The 27,652-nt window shown below is 43.5% G+C and overlaps 1 protein-coding gene across 2 annotated transcripts in view; it reads right to left on the minus strand.

Moving 5' to 3' along the window:
* Positions 1–440: 440 nt before the first annotated feature.
* The window catches only part of LOC110492856 (gap junction gamma-1 protein), a 41,610-nt gene continuing 14,398 nt past the window's right edge, over positions 441–27,652 (minus strand). Inside the window, exons 1-2 of one of the 2 annotated variants that reach the window (XM_036946557.1) lie at positions 3,507–3,618; positions 441–3,415 (exon numbers count right to left, since the gene is read on the minus strand). In XM_036946557.1, coding sequence (XP_036802452.1) covers positions 2,234–3,388 — 1,155 coding nt within the window. In that variant the 5' untranslated portion in view covers positions 3,389–3,415; positions 3,507–3,618 and the 3' untranslated portion in view covers positions 441–2,233. Of the gene's footprint in view, positions 3,731–27,652 lie in introns of those variants that run through there. The other variant, XM_036946556.1, reaches the window with a different exon arrangement.

The raw sequence follows: 27,652 nt of genomic DNA on the forward strand, positions 1-27,652 counted from the left end.
TCAGAAAAAACATTCTATATTAGAGTTGTCCCTGAGATGGCCTATGCATATTCATAAGACTAGCAAGCATCTCACTCTCCATTGAATACAGGCGGTTGACATCAACACCCCTCATGGAATATTCAAAAAAAGTATTCAAATAACGAGATGTATCCACGCATCCAGAGGAATAGGCGGAAGCTTGATAGCCCAACGTTCTGCTCTGTGGACAACAAATCCCATTGCTAGGGCAGAGACACAAGCATCTCGTTATTATATCCAGTATCTTTGGTGTAACACAGAGACCTCATAAATTGTATTGGTAAAACACTTGTTTTCACTTCATATGCAAGCTCTTCACAATAATTGTGCTTACATTTATCATAGGGTGGGAAATAGTAAGTAAATAGGATAATTCATTCCACTCAACAACAAAAAAACACAACACAAAAGACAAATACTTAAACATTTGAAACTTTGTATTTATTCATACTCCCTTTATAAAAATGATTCAGAACATGCATTCTTTTTTTGCACAAAAGTATTTCCCAAAATGGAAATATTGGCACAGTGCAAGGGCTCTCAGCTTTCCACTTTAACATTTGAATTAGGAAAAAAGGCAAATAAAATATACATATAGCATTTTTTTTATTTTTTTTTAAGTAGCCAAAACAGGTGTCCTTCTCTTATTTCCCACCCACATGTAAGTGGTATGTTTTGGCACACACGCTCAAAATGGATGTCACTACAAATGATAGTTGTTTCTCCACCCCATTCACCCCCAAGATACCAACTGTCTCTGGTTGGAGACGTACCAGAACATCAGGCGAACACAAACCATCGATAGTAGGGAAACTAGGCTGACTAGATGACACACATGACCTGACGTCAATGTAAAAACATATTAAAGGGACATTCCACTACAAAATCATTTAAAAAATAGACATGTTTTCAAACTACAAAAGCAGCCTAATGTCAAGATGAGTAAACATTCCACGCACAAAATAAATGGAAAAGATAAGCACTGCAAATCTGGAAATGACATTTTTTGGGGATTGTGGCAAATAGCTACTGGACATCTACAAAAACAGATGGGCCTGGGACGAGGACATCAAATTAACAATTTTATCATCTGACAACCTTTTGATTTTGGAGTGTGTAATGTCCCTTGAATCAATACATTGAAGCAGCCTTTCCATACAACTTCAGCAACACTGAACATAGATTGTATTTCTTCTTCTGTGGAACATTGTCATCAACGGAGGAAATGAAAGAACATTAATATAAAAACATACAGTAACTGAACCAATCAAAGTGCTGCTTAATTGTCTCTCCCAAACACAATAAAAACAGAACAACAATTTTGTACACATTATGAAAATATAAACAATTGTTGTCAAATGTTCTCCCTTCTCTGTATGCTTTCTATAGTATGGCAATAGTATTCCTCACACATATAATGGAGCAACAATTAAATAGTTCCTCGTAAAATACTGACTGGTCTTTCAACGGTTAAAGGGTTCTCTCAATGTCTTGTCCTGGAACACTCACAATTTTTAAAAAAACATTTCAAACAGCATATCTTAAGCAGTAACGCATAGTAAAATATATGGTGTGGTCATGTCTGCACTGTTCACGGTTTTGACCACCAGATGAAGCTCAAGAGCCATTAAAGAGACAGGTGGATAGAAAGACAGAGAAAACCTCTGACTCCAGTTCTTGGTACCAGTCGTGACCCACTAAAATCTCTTTACTATGGAAACATTTCACATACAAGCGTCCATCTTGTGAGCAGCTTGGCAAAGGAAGCACACTTTTTACTCGCACAATATTTTTCTTGGAGTAGTAAGAAGGCACTTCAGATAGTTCTTCTAAGAATGCAGCTTAGAAGTCTCCCATTTCTTTGTGGAAGCAAAGATAAAGTCATAGCACCGACATATGGCATATTTATACCGATACACATTTAAAAATAAAATAAAATAAATGGACTCTCAATTACTGTGTCTTTTCGCATATTGCTCCTTCTTTTGAACGTAGAATTACTGACAGTTGTAACATCAGATACAGCTGACATTGATTACCTCATTTGCATTTAGTGATGTTACAAACTCATTTCAGCCTGTCTCCAGGGGGCACTAGCGTCAGTTGTGTCTGTAGGAGCTATATACTCAGTAATGGAGCAATAACTCCTATATCATAATGTGTTATAGAAGATAACGCTGCATATACTAAGTCCGCTGATCTATTGTAGATGTCAAATCCACTCGGAGCCCTTGCCGTCACCCGACTTGCTGCTGCTATTGCTGCTGTTTCCCCTTTCGGCTTTGCTGGAGGTGTGCTTGGAGGCTTGCCGGTGCTTGCGATCACGGTGGGGCTTGCTGGGGTTGTTGTGGCCCTGTTCATGGCTGTAGGCCTGGATGGCCGACTCCAACCGGTCCTGCGCCTGCCGAATCTCCCTTTGGAGGGTGCCACGAGCGTCCCTCACGCCACCCGACGATGGGAAGTTATCCTCATTGCTGGCGTACTGCCGCCTCTCCTCCTGGGCGATGTTGGCGCGGTTCTGTCGGCACGCCATCTTGGCGTTGCTGAGGTCGGTGAAGGGCAGCTGCCCATCGGGCGCCACAGTCGGCACCATCAGTGTTGGGGGCTTGACGGCGATGTTGTAGCCCGGCGGCGCTGACGGGGCGTTCCAGGAGTAGGGGTAGCTGCTGTAACCATCGCCCCCCACTACTCCTCCGTCGCGGAAAGTGGGCGGCCCCCCGGGACCGCCGCCACCCCCAAGGCCATACAGGTCCTCCTCGGAGAGCGGTCTCCGACGGGAGCGCAGGATGTCACAGATGGTGCCAACGCCCAGGTGGAGCATCTCCCACACGTTGAGCGCCAAGCAGAGCAGCGACACGGCATACATGATGAGCAGGAAGATGGTCTTCTCAGTGGGGCGTGACACAAAGCAGTCCACACTGTGCGGGCACGGCCGGCCCGAGCACACGTAGATGGAGGGCACCGCCAGGCCGTAGAGGGCGTACTGCCCCCCCAGAAAGGCCACCTCTAGCATGGAACGCGCCAGCAGCTGCAGCACGTAGATACGCATCAGCCCGTCCTCCTTGATGCGCTGGCGTCCGTCATGGCGCACCTTGCCTTTACCCTGGCAGCCGCCGCCTCCAGCTCCTCCGCCACCCCTGCCTCCTCCCCCGTCGCCTCCCCCCGTCTCGCTCTCCACCTCGGGAACCTCATAGATCATGGGGTCCTCCTCCTGGTCATCCTCGGCCTCCTCCATGCCACGGTGTTGCCTTCTGGCCCCGAGGTAGAGCTTCCTAGGCTTGCGCTGGGACAGTCCTCCTCCCCCTCCTCCACCCTCAGCTCTCTCCTCACGCCTGGCAATCTTGTTGACGGCGTAGCCCAGGTACATGAGCGACGGCGTGGCCACCAGGATGATCTGAAAGACCCAGAAGCGGACGTGTGAGAGCGGTGCGAATGCATCATAGCAGACGTTCTCGCAGCCCGGCTGGCCTGAGTTGCACACGAACTTGCTCTGTTCATCGTAGTAGATGGACTCGCCGCCCACGGCGGTAAGGACGATGCGAAAGACGATGAGCACGGTAAGCCAGATCTTGCCCACAAAGGTAGAGTGGTTGTGGATTTCCTCCAGCAGGCGTGTCAGGAAGCTCCAGCTCATTGTGATGGGAGTCTGGGCGACAGAGAGAGAGAGAGAGAGGAACCTCCCTCCTCCTCACTTCTCACACACTGCCGTCTGTGGTAGAAAAGGAAGGGGGGGGGGTGGCAGGGTCAGGTGCTTATATAGTGCTCAGGTTAATAGCGGACACACACACACACACACACACACACACACACACACACACACACACACACATACAGAGTTCATAAATACAATTGATTGACACATGAAAGCAATTCAAGATCAGGACAACAAAAGCTATTACTCCTTTCATATCAGCCTCATGTGGCATAAGGTGCGATGGGATAGCATTATGTCAAATACAGAATATTGACAGGCCACAGGTGTTGCACAAGTGAAGTATTCAGAGAGGTATCAGCCTTGTGGAATAAGGTGTGATGGGATAGCATTTATGTAAAATACATTGACAGGCCACAGGTGTTGCCACTAGGGATGTGGTCATGGACAACTTTGCATCAGTTTTCTGTTAAAACGCTAAGGTAAAAAATCACACAATTCCACGTCAAGAAAAATGGCCCTATTATATATGTATGTATATATGGAAGCCAGGCTTCAAAAAATGGACCAATAACCAACAAATACTAAAACATACAATAATTGATCTATCGTATCCCTGTGTTTCATCATTTTCCTTCAATTCGCAAGAGGCTGAATGTATCTCACCGGAAAAAGCGAGTGAAACAGCACCTCCCCGGTCTCTGTATGTGTAGGCCATATAACCGATGCTGTTTGGTCAAAAAGAGTATGACATTGTTGCCGCCCGTGGCATTGCATGCAAGGGAATCCAGCGAGCATTTTTGGCCTCCCTTGATATTTAAAATAATAATAGCCAATCAGCATTGAGCTAAGCTGAGTGAGCTCAACTGTGAATGGTCCTGGTGCACCAAAAAAGATTCAATCACATCACGTCAAGAGCAATACATCATTGACAGAAACAACTTGAATTGTTGCATCTCGTTGTCCTCCGGTGACTAGCTAGGTAGCTAAAATTGTCCCTTTCCCATATTAGCCATGGATGGAGATAGGGATTTGGACTTTTGGTTTTAGTTAATTCTTCGTACTGACCAATGATTAAAATGTTGATTCTGACCCAACCATAAATTCATACATTGTACCCCTGGCCTGAAAGCTACTGATGACTGCTAGTGCCGGGCAGTGAAGTTATATCTACCGTAACCCTTTACAGACATAGAACGCAGCTACAGTAATATGTCATTAGCAAGAATTTATATCATTTCAGACAATTACAAAAAGTGCTGGATCAGGCACCTTTTCAGACAGTAGAATTCTGCCTAAAATGTTCTGTATTTTTTGCCTGACAACAATAAACATCACTGATTGATATGCTGCTGGTCACGGTATTTAAAAAATAATAAATTAATAAATTAATTTTATATGAGACTGCCTGCCCCGTGCTCGCAAGACTGCAACAGACAGAAGACTGAACACATACTTGCATCATTAACGTAGAGACTGAGAAGGCAGTCCAGCACGAGAGAAAGGCAGAAGCATGCACAAGTGCGCTAATATGTTTTGGTCATCTGCATTTCGCAATGTCTTGTCTTGCAAATTCACCAAGTAGCCTAAAGTTCACCTCTTCTTCTGTGGTTTTTATTTGAATTACACAACTTCCCCAGGCTTTTATAGCCTATCAGCTATAAGACGGAAAATAATACGTTTTGTGATGACTGAACTGCGATTTAAATTAAGTGGGGGGAGTGTTCTTAATGTTAAGGATCCCAACTTTGTGTAAACTCACAGTCCTAGTTGCCACAAGTGAAGCGTTCAGAGGTAAACATATGAAACAGTGGTCATCCAGGTGATGTGAAATTCAGTACCTTTTCAGTGAGTTGGGTTGGATCAGAATTTTCCACTACAAATAAGGATATGAGATAAAAACGGAGAACAAAGACAAACGATCCTGGAACATATCCCCCCGTATGCCGTCCAGACAGGGTGGTGATGGATTTGGCACTTTGTTCTCTTCTGTATATGTGTGTGCGTGCATGTGCTGCAGGCTACGTTGGAGCCCCACATTTTTCAACTGTCCCCCCCCCCCCACCACCACCAACCGAAAGACAGGGGCAGCATATTGTGCACCTTTCCATTATAGACACATGCTTACAATTACCGAGGGCGGAGTGCACGCCATATGTCATGGCCATGTGGAAAAATGCACAGTCCGCCCCTCTGAATCATAAAGAGAAATTCCATTCCGCTAAAATGTATGTACGCACACCTACTCCTTTCCACAAGCATACACCAGTGTTTCCCCTAGGATTATTTTAGACTCCGAACGACTATGAGAAGATCACTTCTGCTGACTTTTGAAAGGACTAATGAAAATGTAATTATGTTGACACCATCTTAAATATGAGTAATGTGTGCCACTGCACTGTAGGGAGATGATGAGGAGCAAGCGGTGGCTGTGAGCTCTTGGCACTCATTCGTGCCACTGCTCGCTCGTTTGCTAAAAATATACAGTACCAGTCAAAGGTTTGGACACACCTACTCATTCAAGAGTTTTTCTTAATTTTTTCTATTTTCTACATTGTAAAAAAATAGTGAAGACAATCAAAACTATGAAATAACACATATGGAATCATGTAGTAACCAAAAAAGTGTTAAATAAATCAAAATATATTTTATATTTCAGATTCTTCATAGTAGTCACCCTTTGCCTTGATGACAGCTTTGCACACTCTTGGTATTCTCTCAACCAGGTTCATGAGGTAGTCACCTGGAATGCATTTCAATTAACCAAGTCCATATTATGGCAAGAAAAGGCCCATCAGGAAGTCCAGGATCCAGTTGCAGAGGGAGGTGTTTAGTCGCAGAGTGATTAGCTTATTGATGAGCTTTGAGGGCACTATGGTGTTGAACGCTGAGCTTTAGTTAATGAATAGCAAACTCACATAGCTGTTCCTTTTGTCCAGGTGGGAAAGGACAGTGTGGAGTGCAATAGAGATTGCATCATCTGTGAATCTGTTGGTGCAGTATGCAAACTGGAGTGGGTCTATGGTTTCTGGGATAATGGTGTTGATGTGAGCCATGACCAGCCTTTCAAAGCATTTCATGGCTACAGACATGAGTGCTACGGGTCGGTACTCATTTAGGCAGGTTACTATGGTGGTCTGCTTGAAACATGTTGGTATTACAGACTCGGACAGGGAGAGGTTAAAATGTCAGTGAAGACACTTGCCAGTTGGTCAGCGCATGCTCGGAGTACACGTCCTGGTAATCCGTCTGGCCCAGTAGCCTTGTGAATGTTGACCTGTTTAAAGGTCTTACTCACATCGTCTGCGGAGAGCGTGGTCACAGTCGTCCGGAACAGCTGATGCTCTCATGCATGTTTCAGTGTTACTTGCCTCGAAGCGAGCATAGAAGATATTTAGCTTGCCTGGTAGGCTCGTGTCACTGGGCAGCTCTCGGCTGTGCTTCCCTTTGTAGTCTGTAATAGTTTAGAAGCACTGCCACATCCGACGAGCGTCAAGAGTTGGTGTTGTACGATTCGATCTTAGTCCTGTATTGATGCTTTGCCTGTTTGATGGTTCGTCGGAGGACATAGCGGGATTTCTTATAAGCTTCCGGGTTAGAGTCCCGCTCCTTGAAAGCTTGGCTTCTGGTTGGGGTATGTACATACAGTCACTGTGGAGATAACGTGATAACGAGATAACGTGGAGATAACGTCCTCGATGCAGTTATTGATAAAGCCAGTGACTGATGTGGTGTACTCCTCAATGCCATCAGAGGAATCCCGGAACATATTCCAGTCTGTGCTAGCAAAACAGTCCTGTAGTTAAGCATCTGCTTCATCTGACCACTTTACAATACATCTATAAATAATTTTGCCGTGTTTTGGTTAGGGAAGTCTTAGTCGCACCATTTCACATCTAGCTAAGAAGTTGTGTGCTTCAATGAGCAGTATTTCTGAAGTTTGACAATGTGCACAAAAGCTAGCATACATTTGTTTAACATTAGGTTGCTACTGAGCCAGTCACTGAAACGATGCTGTTAACCGGGAACCGGGAACTTAAAAGCCAGCTAGCAAGCTACTGTAGTAGTGCTGCTAACATTATTATGAGTTTTCATGAAGCAGCTGTTCTGCTGCAAGTCATTGCAGTAGCCTCCTTATACTTAAACAGTATAAGCAGCCAGCTAAAGCAGCAGGTAGAGCTAGCTAACTAACATTAGCTATGTCAGTAAGCTAGCTACAATAGTAAGCTAAGCACCTGATGAAGTGGTGACCGACGTCCTTGCACAGAATTTTTGCAGGAGAAATAAACCACTTTGTTAGTTTTTTCTCAAATCACTGTTGCAACATTTGTAACAATTTAACTAGTTATTCTGCCTATTTCAGGGAGAGTCATGTGAGAGCGCAGTGATATCATAAAATAAGAACCATTTTCATTTTTGAATGTCGGATGCTTGTGAATCCTAACACTTTAGGATGAGTTCCACATCCGTGTGCCCAAATTGATGACGTACACGATATATACAAAAGTATGTGGACACCCATTCATATTAGAGTATTTGGCTATTTCAGCCACACAACAGGTGTATAAAATCAAGCACACAACCATTACATCTCAATAGACAAATATTGGCAGTAGAATGGCCTTACTGAAGAGCTCAGTGACATTCAACGTGGTACCGTCATAGGATGCCACCTTTCCAACAAGTCAGTTTGGAAAATTTCTGCCCTGCTAGAGCTGCCTCAGTCAACTGTAAGTGCTGTTATTGTGAAGTGGAAACATCTAGTAGCAAGAACGGCTCAGCCGCGAAGTGGTAGGCCACACAAGCTCACAGAACGGGACCGCAGAGTGCTGAAGTGCGTAGCACATATAAATTGTCTTTCCTTGGGTGCAACACTCACTACAGAGTTCCAAACTGCCTCTGGATGCAACATCAGCACAATAACTGTTCGTCGGGAGCTTCATGAAATGGGTTTCCATGGCCGAGCAGCCTAAGATCGCAATGCCAAGTGTCGACTGGAGTGGTGTAAAGCTTGACGCTATTGGACTCTGGAGCAGTGGAAACGCGTTATCTGGAGTGATGAATCATGCCTCACCATCTGGCAGTCTGACGGACTAATCTGAGTTTGGCGGATGCCAGGAGAATGCTATCTGCCCGAATGCATAGTGCAAACTGTAAAGTTTGGTGGAGGAGGAATAATGGTCTGGGGCTGTTTTTCATGGTTTGGGCTAGGCCCCTTAGTTCCAGTGAAGGGAAATTTTAATGCTGCTGTATACAATGACATTCTAGACGATTATGTGCTTTCAACTTGGGGAAAACGTTTGGGGAAAGCCCTTTCCTGTTTCAGCATGACAATGCCCCCGTGCACAAAGCGAGACCCATACAGAAATGGCTTATCGAGATCAATGTGGAAGAACTTGACTGGCCTGAACAGAGCCCTGATCTCAACCCCATCGAACACCTTTGGGATGAGCCAGGCCTAATCGCCCATCATCCGTGCCTGACCTCAGTGATGCTCTTGTGGCTGAATGGAAGGAAGTCCCTGTAGCAATGTTCCAACATCTAGTGAAAAGCCTTCCCAGAAGAGTGGAGTCTGTTATAGCAGTAAATGAGGGGAAAAACTCCATATTAATGCCCATGATTTTGGAATGAGATGTTCAACAAGCAAGTGTCCACATACTTTTGGTCGTGTAGTGTATGTCATGCAGCGAGAGTCGAATGGAGACGAACACATTCAGTTCAGTCAATCGTCCTGATGAGCCCGTCAAGGCTCGTTAGTAGGCTATGCGTATGGCTAGAAACTTCAACGAGAACTTGAAACCTGTCTGACAAAGTTTGGACTAGGGAAAGTGTTATTATTCCGTTTATTTAACTAGGCAAGTCAGTTAAGAACAAATTCTTATTTACAATGCCAGCCTACACCGGCCAAACCCGGACGACGCTGGGCCAATTGTGTGCCACCCAATGGGACTCCCAATCATGGGCTGGTTATGATACAGCCTGGATTATTGTTTGTTTTTTTACAAAAATGGATATGTTACTGCCGTAGTTATTGTCGGTGAAAATCACTACAATATGGTTTAGCTGTCACCTTGGCCTGATATTGGCTACACTAGCTAGCTACTTCCCTCGCTTTACCAGAAAACAGTGCTCGGTAGGCGGGAGGAAGAACACTGACCCCGTGTTGTTGTATGGCCGACTTGCAGAGCAAACTCTCCCCATTGAGCCTTAGACTGTATCACGGTGACATCCAGATGGTTACTACCAGCATTACACATGATTTCTCATGTAGGCTGCCGAGAGCTATCTTACTCAAAATAAAAGCAAGTGGGGATGGAACAAATTGGCCGCGTTACTTACGGAAGCTACTGCCGCTGACATGTGATACAGCTGCACCGTGGGAAGCGACTCACATCGGCAAGCAGCACCTCAATGAAACACCATTGCACTGGTCATTCGCACCAGCTTATCGTAATGTTAGCTAATTGGCATGTCACAGTGACATCCAGATGCTGACCAATACTACAAGTTATTTCTCCCTCACCCATCAAAATAACATGTTTTAGCTAGCGCCATGCTGCTGTTGTTGCCAGCATAATCTAGCAAGCTGGGAAGGGCTCATCAGGACTGACTGAAATGAATATTCTTCTTCTTCACCTAGCTTAATGGTCTCCACTCGACATATGTCATCAATTTAGGTACCAGGAGTGACGCCCTCTGACTTTATACAATGATAAGATGAGTATTTCAAAAAATGCCGAAGTGTCTTTGTCGGGAGGAATTTCTGGACTAAAGCACACTATATAAATTGAGCCTTCTGTTCTGCACATCAGAGTGTTTTTATGGATGATGTTGTCTGTAGAAAAAAACAGAACCGTAGTCAGCTGCCCAACATGGCTTTTTATGGTCTAAAATATATGGATGAGAATAAGACCTAAATTCAGAAGTTTTGAAAACAGGCACCCAACAGAATTTCATATTTAACACTTGATGCCTCCAGAAATGCCTTCCAAGTTGTGATCTGGAACACATTTGTTGTGTTAACACACAAGAGCACACAATCATCAAAACACACACATGTGCGCGAACAGGGAAATGCAGGGATGCACATATGCACATACAAACCAGCCTTTAATTCATATCAGACTAGTGTCAATCAAACAGTTACAGTCTAAGACTACAGAAGACTGGTGGCAGGCTTCATGTTGACAGGGTTTGGATTAATAGAGCAGTTTGAAACATGACTTAACAACTCTGGCTCACCAGGAGAAAGCCAAGACCATGTCAAAGAACATTGTTGAAAGATAGTAACTTATCCTAACATCAATAGCAAAAAAGTTCTTAGAAATCATGTTGAAACTTTTTTTTCTCCATAATAAATCCCCCCCCCAAAAATTGGCACATAAATCTAATCTAAATAACCTTTAGTTTGTAAGACTGCTGGGCTCAGATCCATAAGAATGGATATAGACAGATGGAACCTTGGGCAGGCTGAATCATATCAAGACCTGAAAGAGGGGGTTGGGGCACTGCTATTACTGGAGTTTCAGTAAACTCAGAAATGAAAGGTGTACTGTATGTTATCTTGCGAGCCCCCAGCAGGTTAGCCTCCTCCTTGCCTCAGGTGTTCTAGCAGGAATGTGACATTGTGATTTCTGAAGCTGAACACAACATCTTCCCCACTGTGTGCTCACTTGGACAAAGGCAAATCCATTTGGAAAACGAGCGCCATTGAGAATATATATATATAATATATAATATTTCTCTTGTCACTCTCATCCCTATTCCCGAGAATGTAAGTTATCCATACATAGAGAGATCCATATACACTAGGTATGCCAAACACTAGGAACACCTTCCTGATATTGAGTTGCAGCCCTCCTCTTCTTTTGCCCTCAGAACATCCTCAATTTGCCGGGGCGTGGACTCTACAAGGCGTCGAAAGCGTTCCACAGGGATGCTGGCCCGTGTTGACGCCAATGTTTCCCACGCTTGTGTCAAGTCGGCTGGATGTCCTTTGGGTGGTGGACCATTCTTGATACACACGGGAAACTATTGAGCATGAAAAACCCAGCAATGTTGCAGTTCTTCACACAAACCGGTGCTCCTGGCACCCGTCTTGCCCATTTCCCCTCTAAATGGCACACATACACAATCCGACTGTCTCAAGGCTTAAAAGTCCTTCTTTAACCTGTCTCCTCCCATTCAGCTACACGGATTGAAGTGGACTTAACAAGTGACATCAATTAGGGATCATAGCCATTTAACATCCAAAAAGAAAATAGAGAGATTTTGAGAGAGAACAAAAATGGCTTCATGAAAGGGATGCTAAAGTTGCTCTGTTTATCAATTACACTTGTAAATAACCCTAAATGTCAACGATATATCTACAGTAGTAAACTGTATAGGCTGTACATTTTTTGGAATGCTGTTGGAAGCTATAAAGTTTCTTATGTACAGCGACTGGCCGCCCTGGCCAACTTCAGTGTATACAAACAGCAGTGTCTTTCTGCTTCAGGATTGGTGTTTGTTGTTGGAGGTTGAAAACAAAGCGTAAACAAGACCCCGTACTTCACGTCACTGCAACAGATATTTTTTGTTTAAAAAAAATTATACGGTGAGAAAGTAATAGGCAGAGTGCGAATTACAGACCCCCCTGAATGAGACATGAGTCCCCCTAAATGCAACAAAGTCACACTTTTGGGGGGAGGGGGGGGGGGTCTTTAAATAATGCTAATTGAACTATTCCCCTATTTGCTTAAAATGCAGTTTGTACTGCTACAGTGGTAAATATAAAAAGATTATTCCAAATTAAACTAAATCAAAATACCCTCACATCCGTTTCATGATTGACATTTTTTCTTCTTCATGTGGATGCACATCCTGGGACAGTCCGGTATTTCAGGACCTTTTCAGGTGTCCAAACTTTTCTTTCTACAAAAAAAAAGGTCCTTTTGTCAGCAAGACACCTCAATGAATTCAGGCTACAAAAGTGCAGACCCAATGACAATCGCCGAATGTCATTACACTTTTTTGGGGTGTTTTGTAACAGATGTCTTCTTTCCATTCATCAAATGAAGCAGGTTCCCTGTTTGGATGCTGGAATTATTTTGGAGTGGACAAACAAATGCAGGTACCCTATGTTTTGCAGTGATTGTTTGACAATAACATGAAAACATGCCTTAGTCATGACACATTTTTTACTGTTAAATTATATATTTACTACATTTTTTTTTGCACCTGCATAGGTCACGTGTAAAAAAGACGAGACCTCCCGAATGTCACAGTATAATTCGCACTCTGGTAATAGGCTTTTATGATATTTCAGGTATTTCCAAGCCCGAGGCTATTCTTAAAAAACCATGAGGAAATCAAAATGATCACTATGAATTGTTACATAGAGCACCTTTATGACAATGATCCTGCGAGGCAGAATGAAGGACAGGAGGAATAGGCCTAAAATCCGGAGGAATTACGAAGGAGAGAGAAATGAACTCGACGACCAGACTTGTCACCTTCACCATGGCTACCGGTTCTGCCAAAAGGCTCCCCAGAGCTTCACACACCCAACATGCTTCTCCATTTCTTCAACTACATTCATTTCCCTGAGTGTCTAACTGTCTATGTAGTGGTTTACTGCAGCTAAAAATCTGCAGACACTTCATCCCGCTAACAACCAATTAGAGCGATTCAAACCTGAGCTGGACTGGTGAAATATTGAGCGCGCCGCTTGCCTAGAAGGTTTCAGCAAAATGTCTGGGCCAGCTGATCTGCTTGTTTACAAAGGCATCGCTCTCAAGTTCATCACCTCACCACTCAACCTCTGTGTAGTAAAAACATTACAGTTTCTTATGTTACTATTCTAATGTAAAGCACTCAGGTGATCCTTTAACTCGATCAGACTTTGTCCTTCAAGGTGATTTGCAAAATAACTCAAAATAAAAGGGGTATTTAAGCAACAGTGTAGATGTCAGTGCAGCAATTTAAACAGTAAATAACTGGGTTCAAGGAATTCAAATGGTAACTACTTGGAAACAAACAGGTCATTTGTGGATTGTGGTCTGCAGAGGAATAGTTGTCTGAAGCCGACAAAGCCTTTTGACAAGACCATTTCGTTCAAGACCAGCAAGTACAGTAAATATATACTGAACAAAAATATAAATGCAATATGCAACCATTTCAATGATTTCTACCGAGTTACAGTTCATATAAGGAAACCAGTCAATTTAAATAAATTCATTAGGCCCTAATCTATGGATTTCACATGACTGGGGCAGGGGCACAGGAGGGCATAGGCCCACCCACTTGGGAGCCAGACCCACCCACTGGGAAACCAGGCCCAGCCAATCCAAATTATTTTTTTCCCCCACAAAAGGGCTTTATTACAGACAGAAATACTCTTCAGTTTCATTAGCTGCCCGGGTGGCTGGTCTCAAGACGATCCCGGAGGTAAACAAGCCGGATGTGGAGGTCCTGGGCTAGCGTGGTTACACGTGGTCTGCGGTTGTAAGGCTGGTTGGACGTACTGACAAATTCTCTGAAATGACGTTGAAGGTGGCTTATGGTAGAGAAATTACCATTAAATTATCTGGCAATAGCTCTGGTGGACATTCCTGCAGTCATCATGCCAATTGCACGCTCCCTCAAAACTTGAGAGATCTGTGGCATTGTGTTGTGTGACATAACTGCACATTTTAGAGTGGCCTTTTATTGTCCCCAGCACATGGTGCACCTGTGCAATGGTTGTGCTGTTTAATCAGCTTCCTGTCAAGTGGATGGCTTGTCATGGCAAAGGACAAATACTCAATAACAGGGATGTAAACAAATTTGTGCACAACATTTGAGAGAAATAAGCTTTTTGTGCCTATGTAACATTTCTGGGATGTTTTATTTCAGCTCATGAAACATGGTACCAACACTAGATGTTGTGTTTATATTTTTTTAAAGTATATTTTTGCATTGCATGCAATAGTGTTGTTAGGGGTCATGGAAAGATCTTGGGGAAGTGAGGACTTGGCTGGGAGGTAGGAGCATATTAGTTTTGAGTTTGACATGCCAAATTGGCATCACTGAGGCATGCCCCAATGCAAAGGCAATACATTTGTCAGATTGCGGCAAGGAGAGAGAGTTGGACAACATCAGCATAATATTGACGAGAGAAGCTGCAATAACAAATCACATAGCCTAGGGATCCATTTGCAATAACAAAAAGAGGGGGGCAAGCACAGAACCCTGAGGTACACAAAGTTGTTTTTAACTGTTACTGAGTGTTCCAGTGCTACTGTTTAGTGTTAGTGTCACTATAGTATAGTATTAGTGCTACAGCTGGTAGTAAAAGGCACTAGGATCAGGGGGAGTGGATGAATTGAGAGACTGGTTGCAGATAAGTGGTGACCAATGGTAGTGGGACCTATCACTTTTCTCTCTGTATTTTTCATCCTCTCCCTTTCTATCCAGGTACAGTTACTCACCTACCCTTTAAGTAATCAGAGCAAATACGAGCAATTAGAAACTGGATTCCTTTGCATGCCCTGCGTGTGTGAAACCCGAGTGTGTGGAGAGATTAGCTACTGTGGAAAGGAAGGGCAAATAGGGGGACCTCAGGGCTAGGGAGTGCAGGTGTGTTAAAAAGATGAGGACACTGATGCCTGAGTCAACACCTTAATGTTGTGTAACCCTCTGTGTTCAGGTGCAGGAGAAACCGCAAAGGAGGTTCTCTCAGGACTGGAATATGAAGGTGTCTGTCAAAAGAGTTGGTAATAACTTTTCAGTACATATCGCCCCGAAACGCCAGTTAACTTGTACCATGGTAGGTGTGATAAAAAAATACATGGGAAGAACCTTTATCTGGATAAAGTCTCTAGTGTTGTGTTAATCCTGTGGGATGAGTTATGAAAGAGGCATCTCAGACAAAATATACAGATGGGGCCCTTAGGTACACAGGTGTGATACAAAGTGTGGGGAGAATGATATCTGACTTCATGTCCTGAGTACACCCCTATGATGTGTGTTTGTATGTTGCAGTGGGAGAGGGGAAGGTAGACATGCCAGTAGCAGCCTTAGGTGTGTGCACAGAGATATGGGCAGTGAGGCTTGGATTGCCTCCAGGGACTGCACCCAATTGGTGACACAACATCATAACGAACCAAACCATACCATAGGGTGTGGATAGATGGGTGAGGACAGAATGGGTATCTACAAGGACACGAGACCACGTTTTGGTGCATAAGCAAAATGCTGTGCCAGTGGCAAGCGTGACAACACAACAGGCAAGACAGATGACAACACACATCATCACGATCATGATAATCATCAGAGACCAAAGTCGCCTGAATCAAGAGTCAAGGACTTTGTTCCTTCCCATACAGGCAAAACAAGAACGAGTGACGACATCACAAGGGAGAGAAAGAGAGTGTGAGAGAAACAGAGAAAGGACGGAGGATAATGAGAGGGAGGGCAAGGGAGGGCAGAGGAGAGAAACGGAATGTGTCTGCATGGTAAAGGAGGAAGAGAATCCAGGGCTGTGTCCTCGACCTCGCCACGATGCTGTGAGCAGCTAGCAGGCAATGGATAACCACACACACACACACACACAGGCTTCCATGCATACATACACACATTCATGGAGGAGAGATTGTCACAATGCACTGAGGATTCAAAGGAGACAAGTTTGTTTGGCTCCAGAAAAACCAGCAAATGTCTGTGAGGGATTTGAGAAATGGTTGTTTTACTCATACCCTGGTGTCTACCACACTGGTGAATAGGCTAGTGGCCAATTCTCAACAAGGTATTTCATTTTTTAGATACCCTACCAGATGTATAACAAAGCACAACCATGTTTTTCCATATCTCTAAGGTCTCCCATATGAAATGGGTGGTTGTCTCAAAATATTTTACTGCAAAAGTGGTTAAATTGATAGATATTGTGACACACTCTTGTAACTCAAAAAGTGCAGAATAATTGCAAGCTCTGATATTGCATAACTGTGGAATACAAGTAGTCTGTCTTCTGCCCTACTGTACATACACAAAAACACAACATTCTCTTAATGCGTCTTGGAAATATAGAACTGTAAACACACAGAGGCAATAGTCGGAAATATCAACGATGAATTTTTATGATGAATGTAAACTTCACTTTTTGGTTGTTGTTCAAAAGGCAACTTTACAAGTCACATCTGCTCAGTGCTGTATGGTCTGCCTGACAAAAACAAATAGAGTTACACATGGTTTTTTTTTAAATGCTGTGACTCATACACTGAAAACTGTCATTTTTTCCACTGTGGATTTGATATGTTTAGCCTCTAGTCTTGCAATTATGTTAGAGGGCCCGCCCAGATTTGACTCCGAATCCAATATGGCTGCCACATTACCATTAAATGGTGGTTTAATGACTGGTTTAATCACTTGTATATGTACACGTTTTAAATGAGAGACCCCACCGGGCACACCACGTCATAATTGGGTAATATTTTGTTGAGACATGAATCAATGAGATTACAACCCACTCAAAAAGATAGCCAAAAGATAGTTGAATTTACAATGTGTTATCACTGTGCTTTCTTTGAACCATCTAAAAGCACAACCAAATTCCAACGGAAAAACAAATGTCTGATTTTTGGTTTAGTTGTCACCTAAATGACAATCACTGCACTTTCAACCATTTAAGCCAGTGACTCAGATGGAACATTCCAACCAGAAACATCTCCTTTAAAAGCTGATATTTGGTTGAATGTTGTAATACAGTAAAAAAAAATTACCTAAAGTTAAGGCTATCTTACAAACTAATGTAACATTCAATCTTAACACATCCATGACCACATTTTGAGGTTACTGTAACTATAAATGTCTTCTTATGTAATCATTTAAGGCGTGCATGTTCAAGATAGCACGCATAGGTCATGGACTGTGGAGATCTCCACAATTACTGTAATAATCTGCGCAGAATCTCAAACGGCATTGATCACTTGCGCCATGTTCGTTTAATGAAATCTTAACTGCAATCCAGGTCATTTAGTTCCGCTAATTAGATGAAGCACAGCGATGACACAAAATATCTGTATTCCCTTTTGAACTTTAGTGTGCTCTTAATCCCATTCTTTAACTTTTTTATTTTTGGTTGAGTTGGAGATGTGAATCCAATATATAATTTGTTGACAAGTTAATAGACAACTTATTTCATTTCAAACGTGATATTGAATTGTGTTTGGTTGTCATCGCAACCAAATATCAACATTTGAAGGAGATGTATATTCTGCTTGGATAGTTCCATCTGTGCCACTGAGTCTGACTTTAATTCCAGTTTGTCTACAAATTAATTATGTATATATGTTGGATTCACGTCTCCATCTCAACCATAAATCTAAGTAAAAGCATAGGACTAAATCAAATCAAACTTTCAATGCACAAGTCAGTGCCACAGAGGAAACTATCCAAGCAGAGGATCTCCTTCAAATCTGCTTCAAATGCTGATATTTGGTTGTGTTTACAACCAAACACAATTCAATATCACTAAATATCATTACATTTTAAATCAACCGGAGCTTGAAACCCTAGGTGTATTGTATTGTCTATGTTTTTGTTGAATTCTGACTTGAATTTATTAAACAATGGCTGTTGATTGTGGACTTCAGGAAACAGCAGAGGGAGCACCCCCCTATCCACTTCGACGGGACAGCAGTGGAGAGGGTAGTGAGTTTTAAGTTCCTCGGCGCACACATCACGGACAAACTGAATTGGTCCATCCACACAGACAGCGTTGTGAAGAAGGCGCAGCAGTGCCTCTTCAACCTCAAGAGGCTGAAGAAATTTGGCTTGTCACCAAAAGCACTCACAAACTTATACAGATGCACAATCGAGAGCATCCTGTCGGGCTGTATCACCGCCTGGTACGGCAACTGCTCCTCCCACAACCGTAAGGCTCTCCAGAGGGTAGTGAGGTCTGCACATCGCATCACCGGGGGCAAACTACCTGCCCTCCAGGACACCTACACCACCTGATGTCACAGGAAGGCCATAAAGATCATCAAGGACAACAACCACCCAAGCCACTGCCTGTTCACCCCGCTATCATCCAGAAGTCGAGGTCAGTACAGGTGCATCAAAGCAGGGACAGAGAGACTGAAAAACAGCTTCTATCTCAAGGCCATCAGACTGTTAAACAGCCACCACTAACATTGAGTGGCTACTGCCAACATACTGACTCAACTCCAGCCACTTTAATAATGGATATTGATGGAAAAACTGTATCACTAGCCACTTTAAACAAAGCCACTTAATATAATGTTTACATACCCTACATTACTCATCTCATATGTATATATATTTACTGTACTCTATATAATCTACTTCATCTTGCCATCTTTATGTAATACATGTATCACTAGCCACTTTAAACTATGCCACTTTTATGTTTACATACCCTACATTACTCATCTCATATGTATATACTGTACTCGATATCATCTACTGCATCTTGCCTATGCCGTTCTGTACCATCACTCATTCATATATCTTTATGTACATATTCTTTATCCCTTTACACTTGTGTGTATAAGGTAGTGGTTGTGGAATTGTTAGGTTAGATTACTCGTTGGTTATTACTGCATTGTCGGAACTAGAAGCACAAGCATTTCGCTACACTCACATTAACATCTGCTAACCATGTGTATGTGACAAATAAAATTTGATTTGATGACCCTTCATTTGTTTGTACAGTACTGATGAAAACATAAGTGTCACACCCTGACCATAGTTTGCTTTGTATGTTTCTATGTTTTGTTTGGTCAGGGTGTGATCTGAGTGGGCATTCTATGTTGTGTGTCTAGTTTGTCTGTTTCTGTGTTTGGCCTGATATGGTTCTCAATCAGAGGCAGGTGTTAGTCATTGTCTCTGATTGGGAACCATATTTAGGTAGCCTGTTTGGTGTTGGGTTTTGTGGGTGATTTTCTCCTGTGTCAGTGTTTGTTCAACACGGGACTGTTTCGGGTTTACACGTTTGTTGTTTTTGTAGTTTATTCATGTATAGTTTTCTTATTAAAAACAAACATGAATTTCAACCACGCTGCGTTTTGTTCCTCCTCTCCTTCCCAGGAAGAACCCCGTAAAAATAAGGCCCAAAAGATATGCTCCGCTTTCTTTTTACATTTTATATAGCACCTTGCACTTTTTGTATTCTTTCGAGCATGGATTAAATTAATTATATTATTTTTGTATCTCGGCCTCCTTGGGTAGACCTTACCGTGAAATGTTTACTTAAAAGCGCTCAACCAACAGTGCGGTTCAAGAAAGAGTTAAGAAAATATTTACCAAATAAACTAAAGTAAAAAATAATAAAAAGTAACAATAAAATAACAATAACAAAGCTATATACAGGGGGTACCGATAAGTCAATGTGCGGAGGTACAGGTTAGTCGAGGTAATTTGTACATGTACGAAGAGATACCGAGTCATTGTGCGGAGGTACAGGTTAGTCAAGGTAATTTGTACATGTACGTAGAGATACCGAGTCAATGTGCGGAGGTACAGGTTAGTCGAGGTAATTTGTACATGTACGTAGAGATACCGAGTCAATGTGCGGAGGTACAGGTTAGTCGAGGTAATTTGTACATGTACGTAGAGATACCGAGTCAATGTGCGGAGGTACAGGTTAGTCGAGGTAATTTGTACATGTACGTAGAGATACTGAGTCAATGTGCGGAGGTACAGGTTAGTCGAGGTAATTTGTACATGTACGTAGAGATACCGAGTCAATGTGCGGAGGTACAGGTTAGTCGAGGTAATTTGTACATGTACGTAGAGATACTGAGTCAATGTGCGGAGGTACAGGTTAGTCGAGGTAATTTGTACATGTACGTAGAGATACCGAGTCAATGTGCGGAGGTACAGGTTAGTCGAGGTAATTTGTACATGTACGTAGAGATACTGAGTCAATGTGCGGAGGTACAGGTTAGTCGAGGTAATTTGTACATGTACGTAGGGGTGCAGTGACTATGCATAGATAATAAACAGTGAGTAGCAGCAGTCTAAAAAACAAATGGGGGGGGGGGGGGGGGGGGGTGTCAATGTAAATAATCCGGTGGCCATTTTATTAATTGTTCAGCAGTCTTATGGCATGGAGGTAGAAGCTGTTAAGGAACCCTTTGGTCCTAGACTAGGCGCTCCAGTACCGCTTGCTGTGCATCTAGGTATTACAGACTCGGTCAGGGAGAGGTTGAAAATGTCAGTGAAGACACTTGCCAGTTGGACCGGTGCATGCTTTGAGTACACGTCCTGGTAATCCGTCTAACCACGCGGCTTTGTGAATGTTGACCTGTTTAAAAGTCTTGCTCACATCGGCTTCCGAGAGCGTTATCACACAGTCATCCAGAACAGCTGGTGCTCTCATGCATGCTTGAGTGTCACTTGCCTCGAAGCGAGCATAAAAGGCATTTAGCTCGTCTGGTAGGCTTGCGTCACTGGGCAGCTTGCGGCTGGGTTTCACTTTGTATGTCCATAATTGTTTTCAAGCCCTGCCACATCCGACAAGTGTCAGAGCTGGTGTAGTAGGATTCAATCTTAATCCTGTAATGACGCTTTGCTTGTTTGATTGTTCGTCTGAGGGCGTAGCGGGATTTCTTAAAAGCTTCCCGATTAGTGTCCCGCTCCTTAAAAGCGGCAGCTCTGGCCTTTAGCTCGATGTGGATGTTGCCTGTAATCCATGGCTACTGGTTGAGATATGTACGTACAGTCACTGTGGGGACGACGTTGTTGATGCACCTTTTGATGAAGCCGATGACTGAGGTGGTATACTCCTCAATGTCACAATACTTCCAGTTTATACATACTATATACATTTTACAGACACAATTAGAGATTAAGTGGTATGAAAATTTGATCACGGTTATCAATAAGCTAGGAGTAAATGTCAGTTGGCTTGTCATAGCCGATCATTCAGAGTATCTCTACCTTATCCTGCTGTCTCTAGAGAGTTGAAAACAGCAGGTCTTTAATAGTATGACCCTCCTGCTGATGTTTAAACACACACTACAAGTAAACAAACGGAAAAGCAATGATAACCAAGGAATGCTTAACCGTAATTGCTATTGTTACAAAATGTCCACAGGGGAGCGCAGTATAAGGAATCAGAATAACACACACACAAACACACACCTATAACTAAAGGTTAAGACATCCTTCTCCTCTGGTACGTTCTGACAGTGCTTTTCTCTCCTCTCTGGCAGCTAAGGGAAAGGAGCATGTACATACTTCTTTAGCCAGACCTAAAGTGAAAACACACGGCTTGGATTGATCTTCAAATGTACTTTACTGAGGAATGTATCTGGGACACACAGCACACACTCAGACACACAGTCAGACACAAACTCACTTCATGTACACACACTTCAATAACACAACACAGGCATACATATGCCCTGTCATTGTCTCACACGGTGTTGTCATCCCAATAACAACACAAGTTTATCCTTGTTGCCTTTTAATAGTATGACCTTCCTGCTAATGTCTAAACACACACTACAGTAAACAAACGGAAGAGTAATGATAACCAAGGAATGCTTAACCATAATTGCTATTATTTCATGTCCACAGGGTAGAGTAGTGTAAAGGAATCAGAATCACACACCCATGATCCTTCCACAAGCCACAGTACATTTTTCAGTGTCACCCCTCCCCCCCTATATAGAGTGGAGGCATGTATTGAAAAGGACCTCACCAGTGCTATTGTATACATAGTCAGGAACAAGATAAGTGAGGAAGAAAGAGAAGTGTTGGTTTACAGGAGTGGCTTTTTACACGTCTGTAAAAAAACGACATACAGTGTAGTGTGTAGGCATTATTTGTTTCTATATATTCCCTTATTCTACTTTTACACAATTTATGTACCAATTTGGTTTCAGATAAGTGTGTTTTGGGGTTTCTTTCTATTTTAATGTACAGGATCTTGACGAGGGTAAACTGGGGAGTGGTGACGTGAATGCTAGTGAAGGGAAGTCTTCAGGCGTGGCTGGATGGCCTAAATGACCTTAACCTGCCCACACATAAAACAACAGTCAAAGTGAAGAGTGTGTGTGTGTGTGTGTGGGGGGGGGGGGTTCTTCTGTCCTTGTGGGGACCTAAAATCCCCAAAAGTCCCCACAAGGACAAAGGATAATTTTAAGTTTAGGGGTTAGGGTTACAATTAGGGTTGGGGTAAGAGCTTAATGGTTAGGTTTAGGGTTAGGAGTTTTATTTATAGTTTGGTTTACAGGTTAAGGTTAGGGTTAGGTTAAGGGGTTAGGGAAATTGAGATTTTTAATGGAAATATATGTCAGGTCCCCACGAGGAGAGAAGAACTAAACTTGTGTGTGTGATGACGCTCCCTCAATGTTCACAGGAAACCAGTGGGTTTTCCCCTTCCATTTTTAGGTGGCCAGAATAAATTGCCTACTATAACAACATGATGTTCAAAGTAAACCATTTGTCTTGGTTGGCTATCCACAGCAATGGAAAATGTTTAAAATCGCAAACACCATAGCAAAGTTATGGAAAACAATAGAGGTGAGCAGCCAAAAACAAATACAAAACCCACATTACAGGTGAACCAAAGTGGGCAAACATACTAGAAGTGCAAACATACCCAAACAAACAGAGCGTAACCATAGCCATTAAATAGACTTATGTTACAAAGAAAGAATTAAAAACCGTAAAACAATTATCAATCAACAAAAATAAATGAATTGTCCTGTCGATATTTTGTCTTGTACTACTAGTATGTTTTGCCTTCCTTTGACTCACGCACAGACACTTTAGCTGTTCACAACTGGGTCATGTGTTGGATCTTCATAACGCCCTCCCACATCCAAGGACACCAGCAGCTAACTGAGGGTGACTGACTGATGCCTGATGGGAAATACTAGGGTAATATAGAGGGTAACCCCATTGTCTAACGCGAGATCACGTCACTCCTACGAAATGCTCATCCCTCATCTGTCCTGTCTCATCTGTCCTGTAGGAGCAAAAATTAAAGCAGGAAGCACCATTGGCTAGATCAATAAAAAAATTGTCAGAGGAAGCAAATGCTAAACTACAGGACTGTTTTGCTATCACAGACTGGAACATGTTCCGGGATTATTCCAATGACATTGAGGAATACACGACATCAGTCATTTGCATCATCAATAAGTGCATCGATGATGTCGTCCCCACAGTGACCGTACGTACATACCCCAACCAGAAGCCATGGATTACAGGCAGCATCCGCACTGAGCTAAAGGCGAGAGCTGCCGCTTTCAAGGAGCGGGACTCTAACCCGGAAGCTTATAAGAAATCCCGCTATGCCCTCCGACGAACCATCAAACAGGCAAAGCATCTATACAGGACTAAGATCGAGTCGTACTACACCGGCTCCGACGCTCGTCGGATGTGGCAGGGCTTGCAAACCATTACAGGCTACAAAGGGAAGCACAGCCGAGAGCTGCCCAGTGACATGAGCCTACCAGACGAGCCTACCAGACTAGCTAAACTACTTCTATGCTCGCTTCGAGGCAAATAACACTGAAACATGTATGAGAGCACCAGGTGTTCTGGAAGACAGAGTGATCACGCTCTCCGCAGCCGATGTGAGTAAAACCTTTAAACAGGTCAACATTCACAAGGCCGCAGGGCCAGACGGATTACCAGGATATGTACTGCGAGCATGTGCTGACCAACTGGCAAGTGTCTTCACTGACATTTTCACCCTCTCCCTGTCTGAGTCTGTAATACCAGCATGTTTTAAGCAGACCACCATAGTCCCTGTGCCCAAGAACACTAAGGTAACCTGCCTAAATGACTACCGACCCGTAGCAATGGTCACGGCTCACATCAACACCATCATCCCAGAAACCCTAGACCCACTCCAGTTTGCATACCGCACCAACAGGGGCGGCAGGGTAGCCTAGTGGTTAGAGCGTTGGACTAGTAACCGAAAGGTTGCAAGTTTGAATCCCCGAGCTGACAAGGTACAAATCTGTCGTTCTGCCCCTGAACAGGCAGTTAACCCACTGTTCCTAGGCCGTCATTGAAAATAAGAATTTGTTCTTAAGTGACTTGCCTACTAGTTAAATAAAGGCGAAAAAAAATACAACATTTAATGATCCACAGATGATGCAGTCTCTATTGCACTCCACACTGCCCTTTCCCACCTGGACAAAAGGAACACCTGTGTGAGAATGCTGTTCATCAACGACAGCTCAGCGTTCAACACCATAGTGTTCTCAAAGCTCATGAATAAGCTAAGGACCATGGGACTAAACACCTCCCTCTGCAACTGGATCCTGGACTTCCTGACGGGCCGCCCCCAGGTGGTAAGGGTAGGTAACAACACATCCACCATGCTGATCCTCAACACGGGGGCCCCTTAGGGGTGCATGCTCAGCCCCCTACTGTACTCCCTGTTCATTCATGACTGCACAGCCAGGCACGACTCCAACAACATCATTAAGTTTGCTGATGACACAACAGTGGTAGGCCTGATTACCGAAAACGATGAGGCAGCCTATAGGGAGGAGGTCAGAGACCTTGTGGTGCCAGGACAACAACCTCTCTCTCAACGTGATCAAGACAAAGGAGATGATTGTGGACTACAGGAAAAAGAGGACCGAGCACACCCCCATTCTCATCGACGGGGCTGCAGTGGAGCAGGTTGAGAGCTTCAAGGTCCTTGGTGTCCACATCATCAACAAACTAACATGGTCCATGCACAACAAGACAGTCGTGAAGAGGGCACGACAAAACGTATTCCCCCTCAGGAGACTGAAAAGATTTGGAATGGGTCCTCAGATCGTCAAAAGGTTCTACAGCACCATCGAGAGCATCCTAACTGGTTGCAACACTGCCCGGAATGGTAACTGCCCGGCTTCCAACCGCAAGGCATTACAGAGGGTAGTGCGAACGGCCCAGTACATCACTGGGGCCAAGCTTCCTGCCATCCAGGACCTCTATACCAGGCGGTGTCAGAGGAAGGCCCTAAAAATGTTCAAAGACTCCAGCCACCCTAGTCATCTTCTCTCTGCTACCGCACGGCAAGCGGTACCGGCGCGCCAAGTCTAGGTCCAAGAGGCTTCTAAACAGCTTCTACGCCCAAGCCATAAGACTCCTGAACATCTAGTCAATTGGCTACCCAGACTATTTGCTTTTTGTGGATGTATTCAGCATTGTGTGTGCAGCACAAGCTAGCTGGTTGGTTGGTTAGCAGCATCCCATTAGTTTTATATGAAGCGTGACTAGCTCAGCCAGCAAGCTAATGTAATGTTGGACTAATTTAAGCTAGCTTTCATTGTCAATCTTAAGAAATACAGTTAGTTTGTGGTTGTGGTTAGGTAGGGGTAGAAGTGGGGTAAAGATAACTGGCCAAGCAAGGGGAGCAGTGGTGGTGGTTAGGTAGAAAATGATGAATATGGATAATTATCTGAAATCCTTCCCTTCTCAAAACACGAAAGGCCTGGCTATTCAATTATTTCTAAACTAAATTGGAAATGGTGAGACCTTTTTTAAGCCCATAAGCACCGTGGCATTTGGAATCTGCCTTCAAACCCCTATAAGGGGCATCCGTCTAAATGCCTACAATCCCTATAGGATTCACACCCGAGTCATGCATTTAATGGAAACTATGATTGACTGTGGTAACCCCATTACCTACATGTACTTGTTCATAATGGTAAGCGCATTAGCACATAGATTATAGCACTTTAATGATTTACTTTCAGACATCTCATGGAGTGCCTTTCAATTGAGGAATTTACAGGGTACGGTAACACACTTTGACATACTGAGTGGGTTTCTATTTTGATACTGTTTACGCTGTACATTTTTCATTTGAGTGCAGATTTAACACGACACAAATAAGCAACCTGGGAGTACTTTGGGGCTTGAAGAAACTGTCCACAAACACTTTAACAATCACCAAAGGGCTAAATTAGTATTTTTTTGTTTGGCTTGATATTATTATCTTCTCTCACCTCACACGGAAACTATATCTATCCTCGCTGTTTTTGTTTATCTTTCAGGGATAATTTGGAAAATGATAGGCTTTCTATTTTGTGTTAAGTCAAATTATATCTTGAATGGTTAATCTTTTCATTGTGAAGTCCCTAATTCATCTCCAGTCGTTAGTGCTAAAATGACATCAGTCGCTTTGTCCAAACAACATCCACGAAATCCTCATCAAGGGAACAGTTAGTCGTGCCCACGAGCAAATACGAGAGAAGAAAAAAAACGACAGAATGAGCGTTTCTTCCCCTTCGTGATAATTGAATTAAAACGCGAGTGCGCATCGTTTTAGCTTTTAAATATAGCTTGGCCGCATCCTAACACACTTCTGTGTGCTGCAATTAGCGACTCGAGTTAGTGTAGGCTGAGGTGAAGTGTTGCTTGAGGCAAAAACACACTCGCTGTGTGGAGTAGCAGCAGGAGCAAACACAACAACAGTCGACACTATGGAGGCTTGAGTAGTTAGCTTGCACACTCAGCTGCAAGAGGGAGAAGTGGGTTACGGTTAGCCTTATGCTAGCTCACTAACGGCTTGCACAGGTTTTCGTGTCCTACTCCACGGACCTACTGGGCTAACCCTAAGCGACCTCCAACTTCACTGTATCCATCCATCTCTCCCTGGCCGGCTGCTTAAGTGCCAACAAAGTCTCCCTGAGTCATTGATGCAAGGCGGGAATACTGAGAGGGTCCTGATTTATGAGGAGATTGTGTGTGTGTTTTCATGTGTCCCCCCCTTCCAGAGTCTAGTCTCATAGGGTGTCACATGTGAGTACCCTTGAATTGCCTGTGCTGGGGGAGAAAGAGAATGAGTGAGATGGATAGGAATAGAGAGACAGACAAAGAGGAAAAGGGGAAGAGGGCCACGCTTGAGGATACACTTGACCCGTCCCTTGAACAACTGCTATGTGTGGCCCTGCACAAACAATAATCTGGAATTATTACAACGAGCACATGGTTCAAAAGATCTATCCTACGCATTGTTTTGCATTGGAT

This window comes from Oncorhynchus mykiss, chromosome 16 (assembly GCF_013265735.2).
Source record: "Oncorhynchus mykiss isolate Arlee chromosome 16, USDA_OmykA_1.1, whole genome shotgun sequence".
Classification (NCBI taxonomy): domain Eukaryota; kingdom Metazoa; phylum Chordata; class Actinopteri; order Salmoniformes; family Salmonidae; genus Oncorhynchus; species Oncorhynchus mykiss.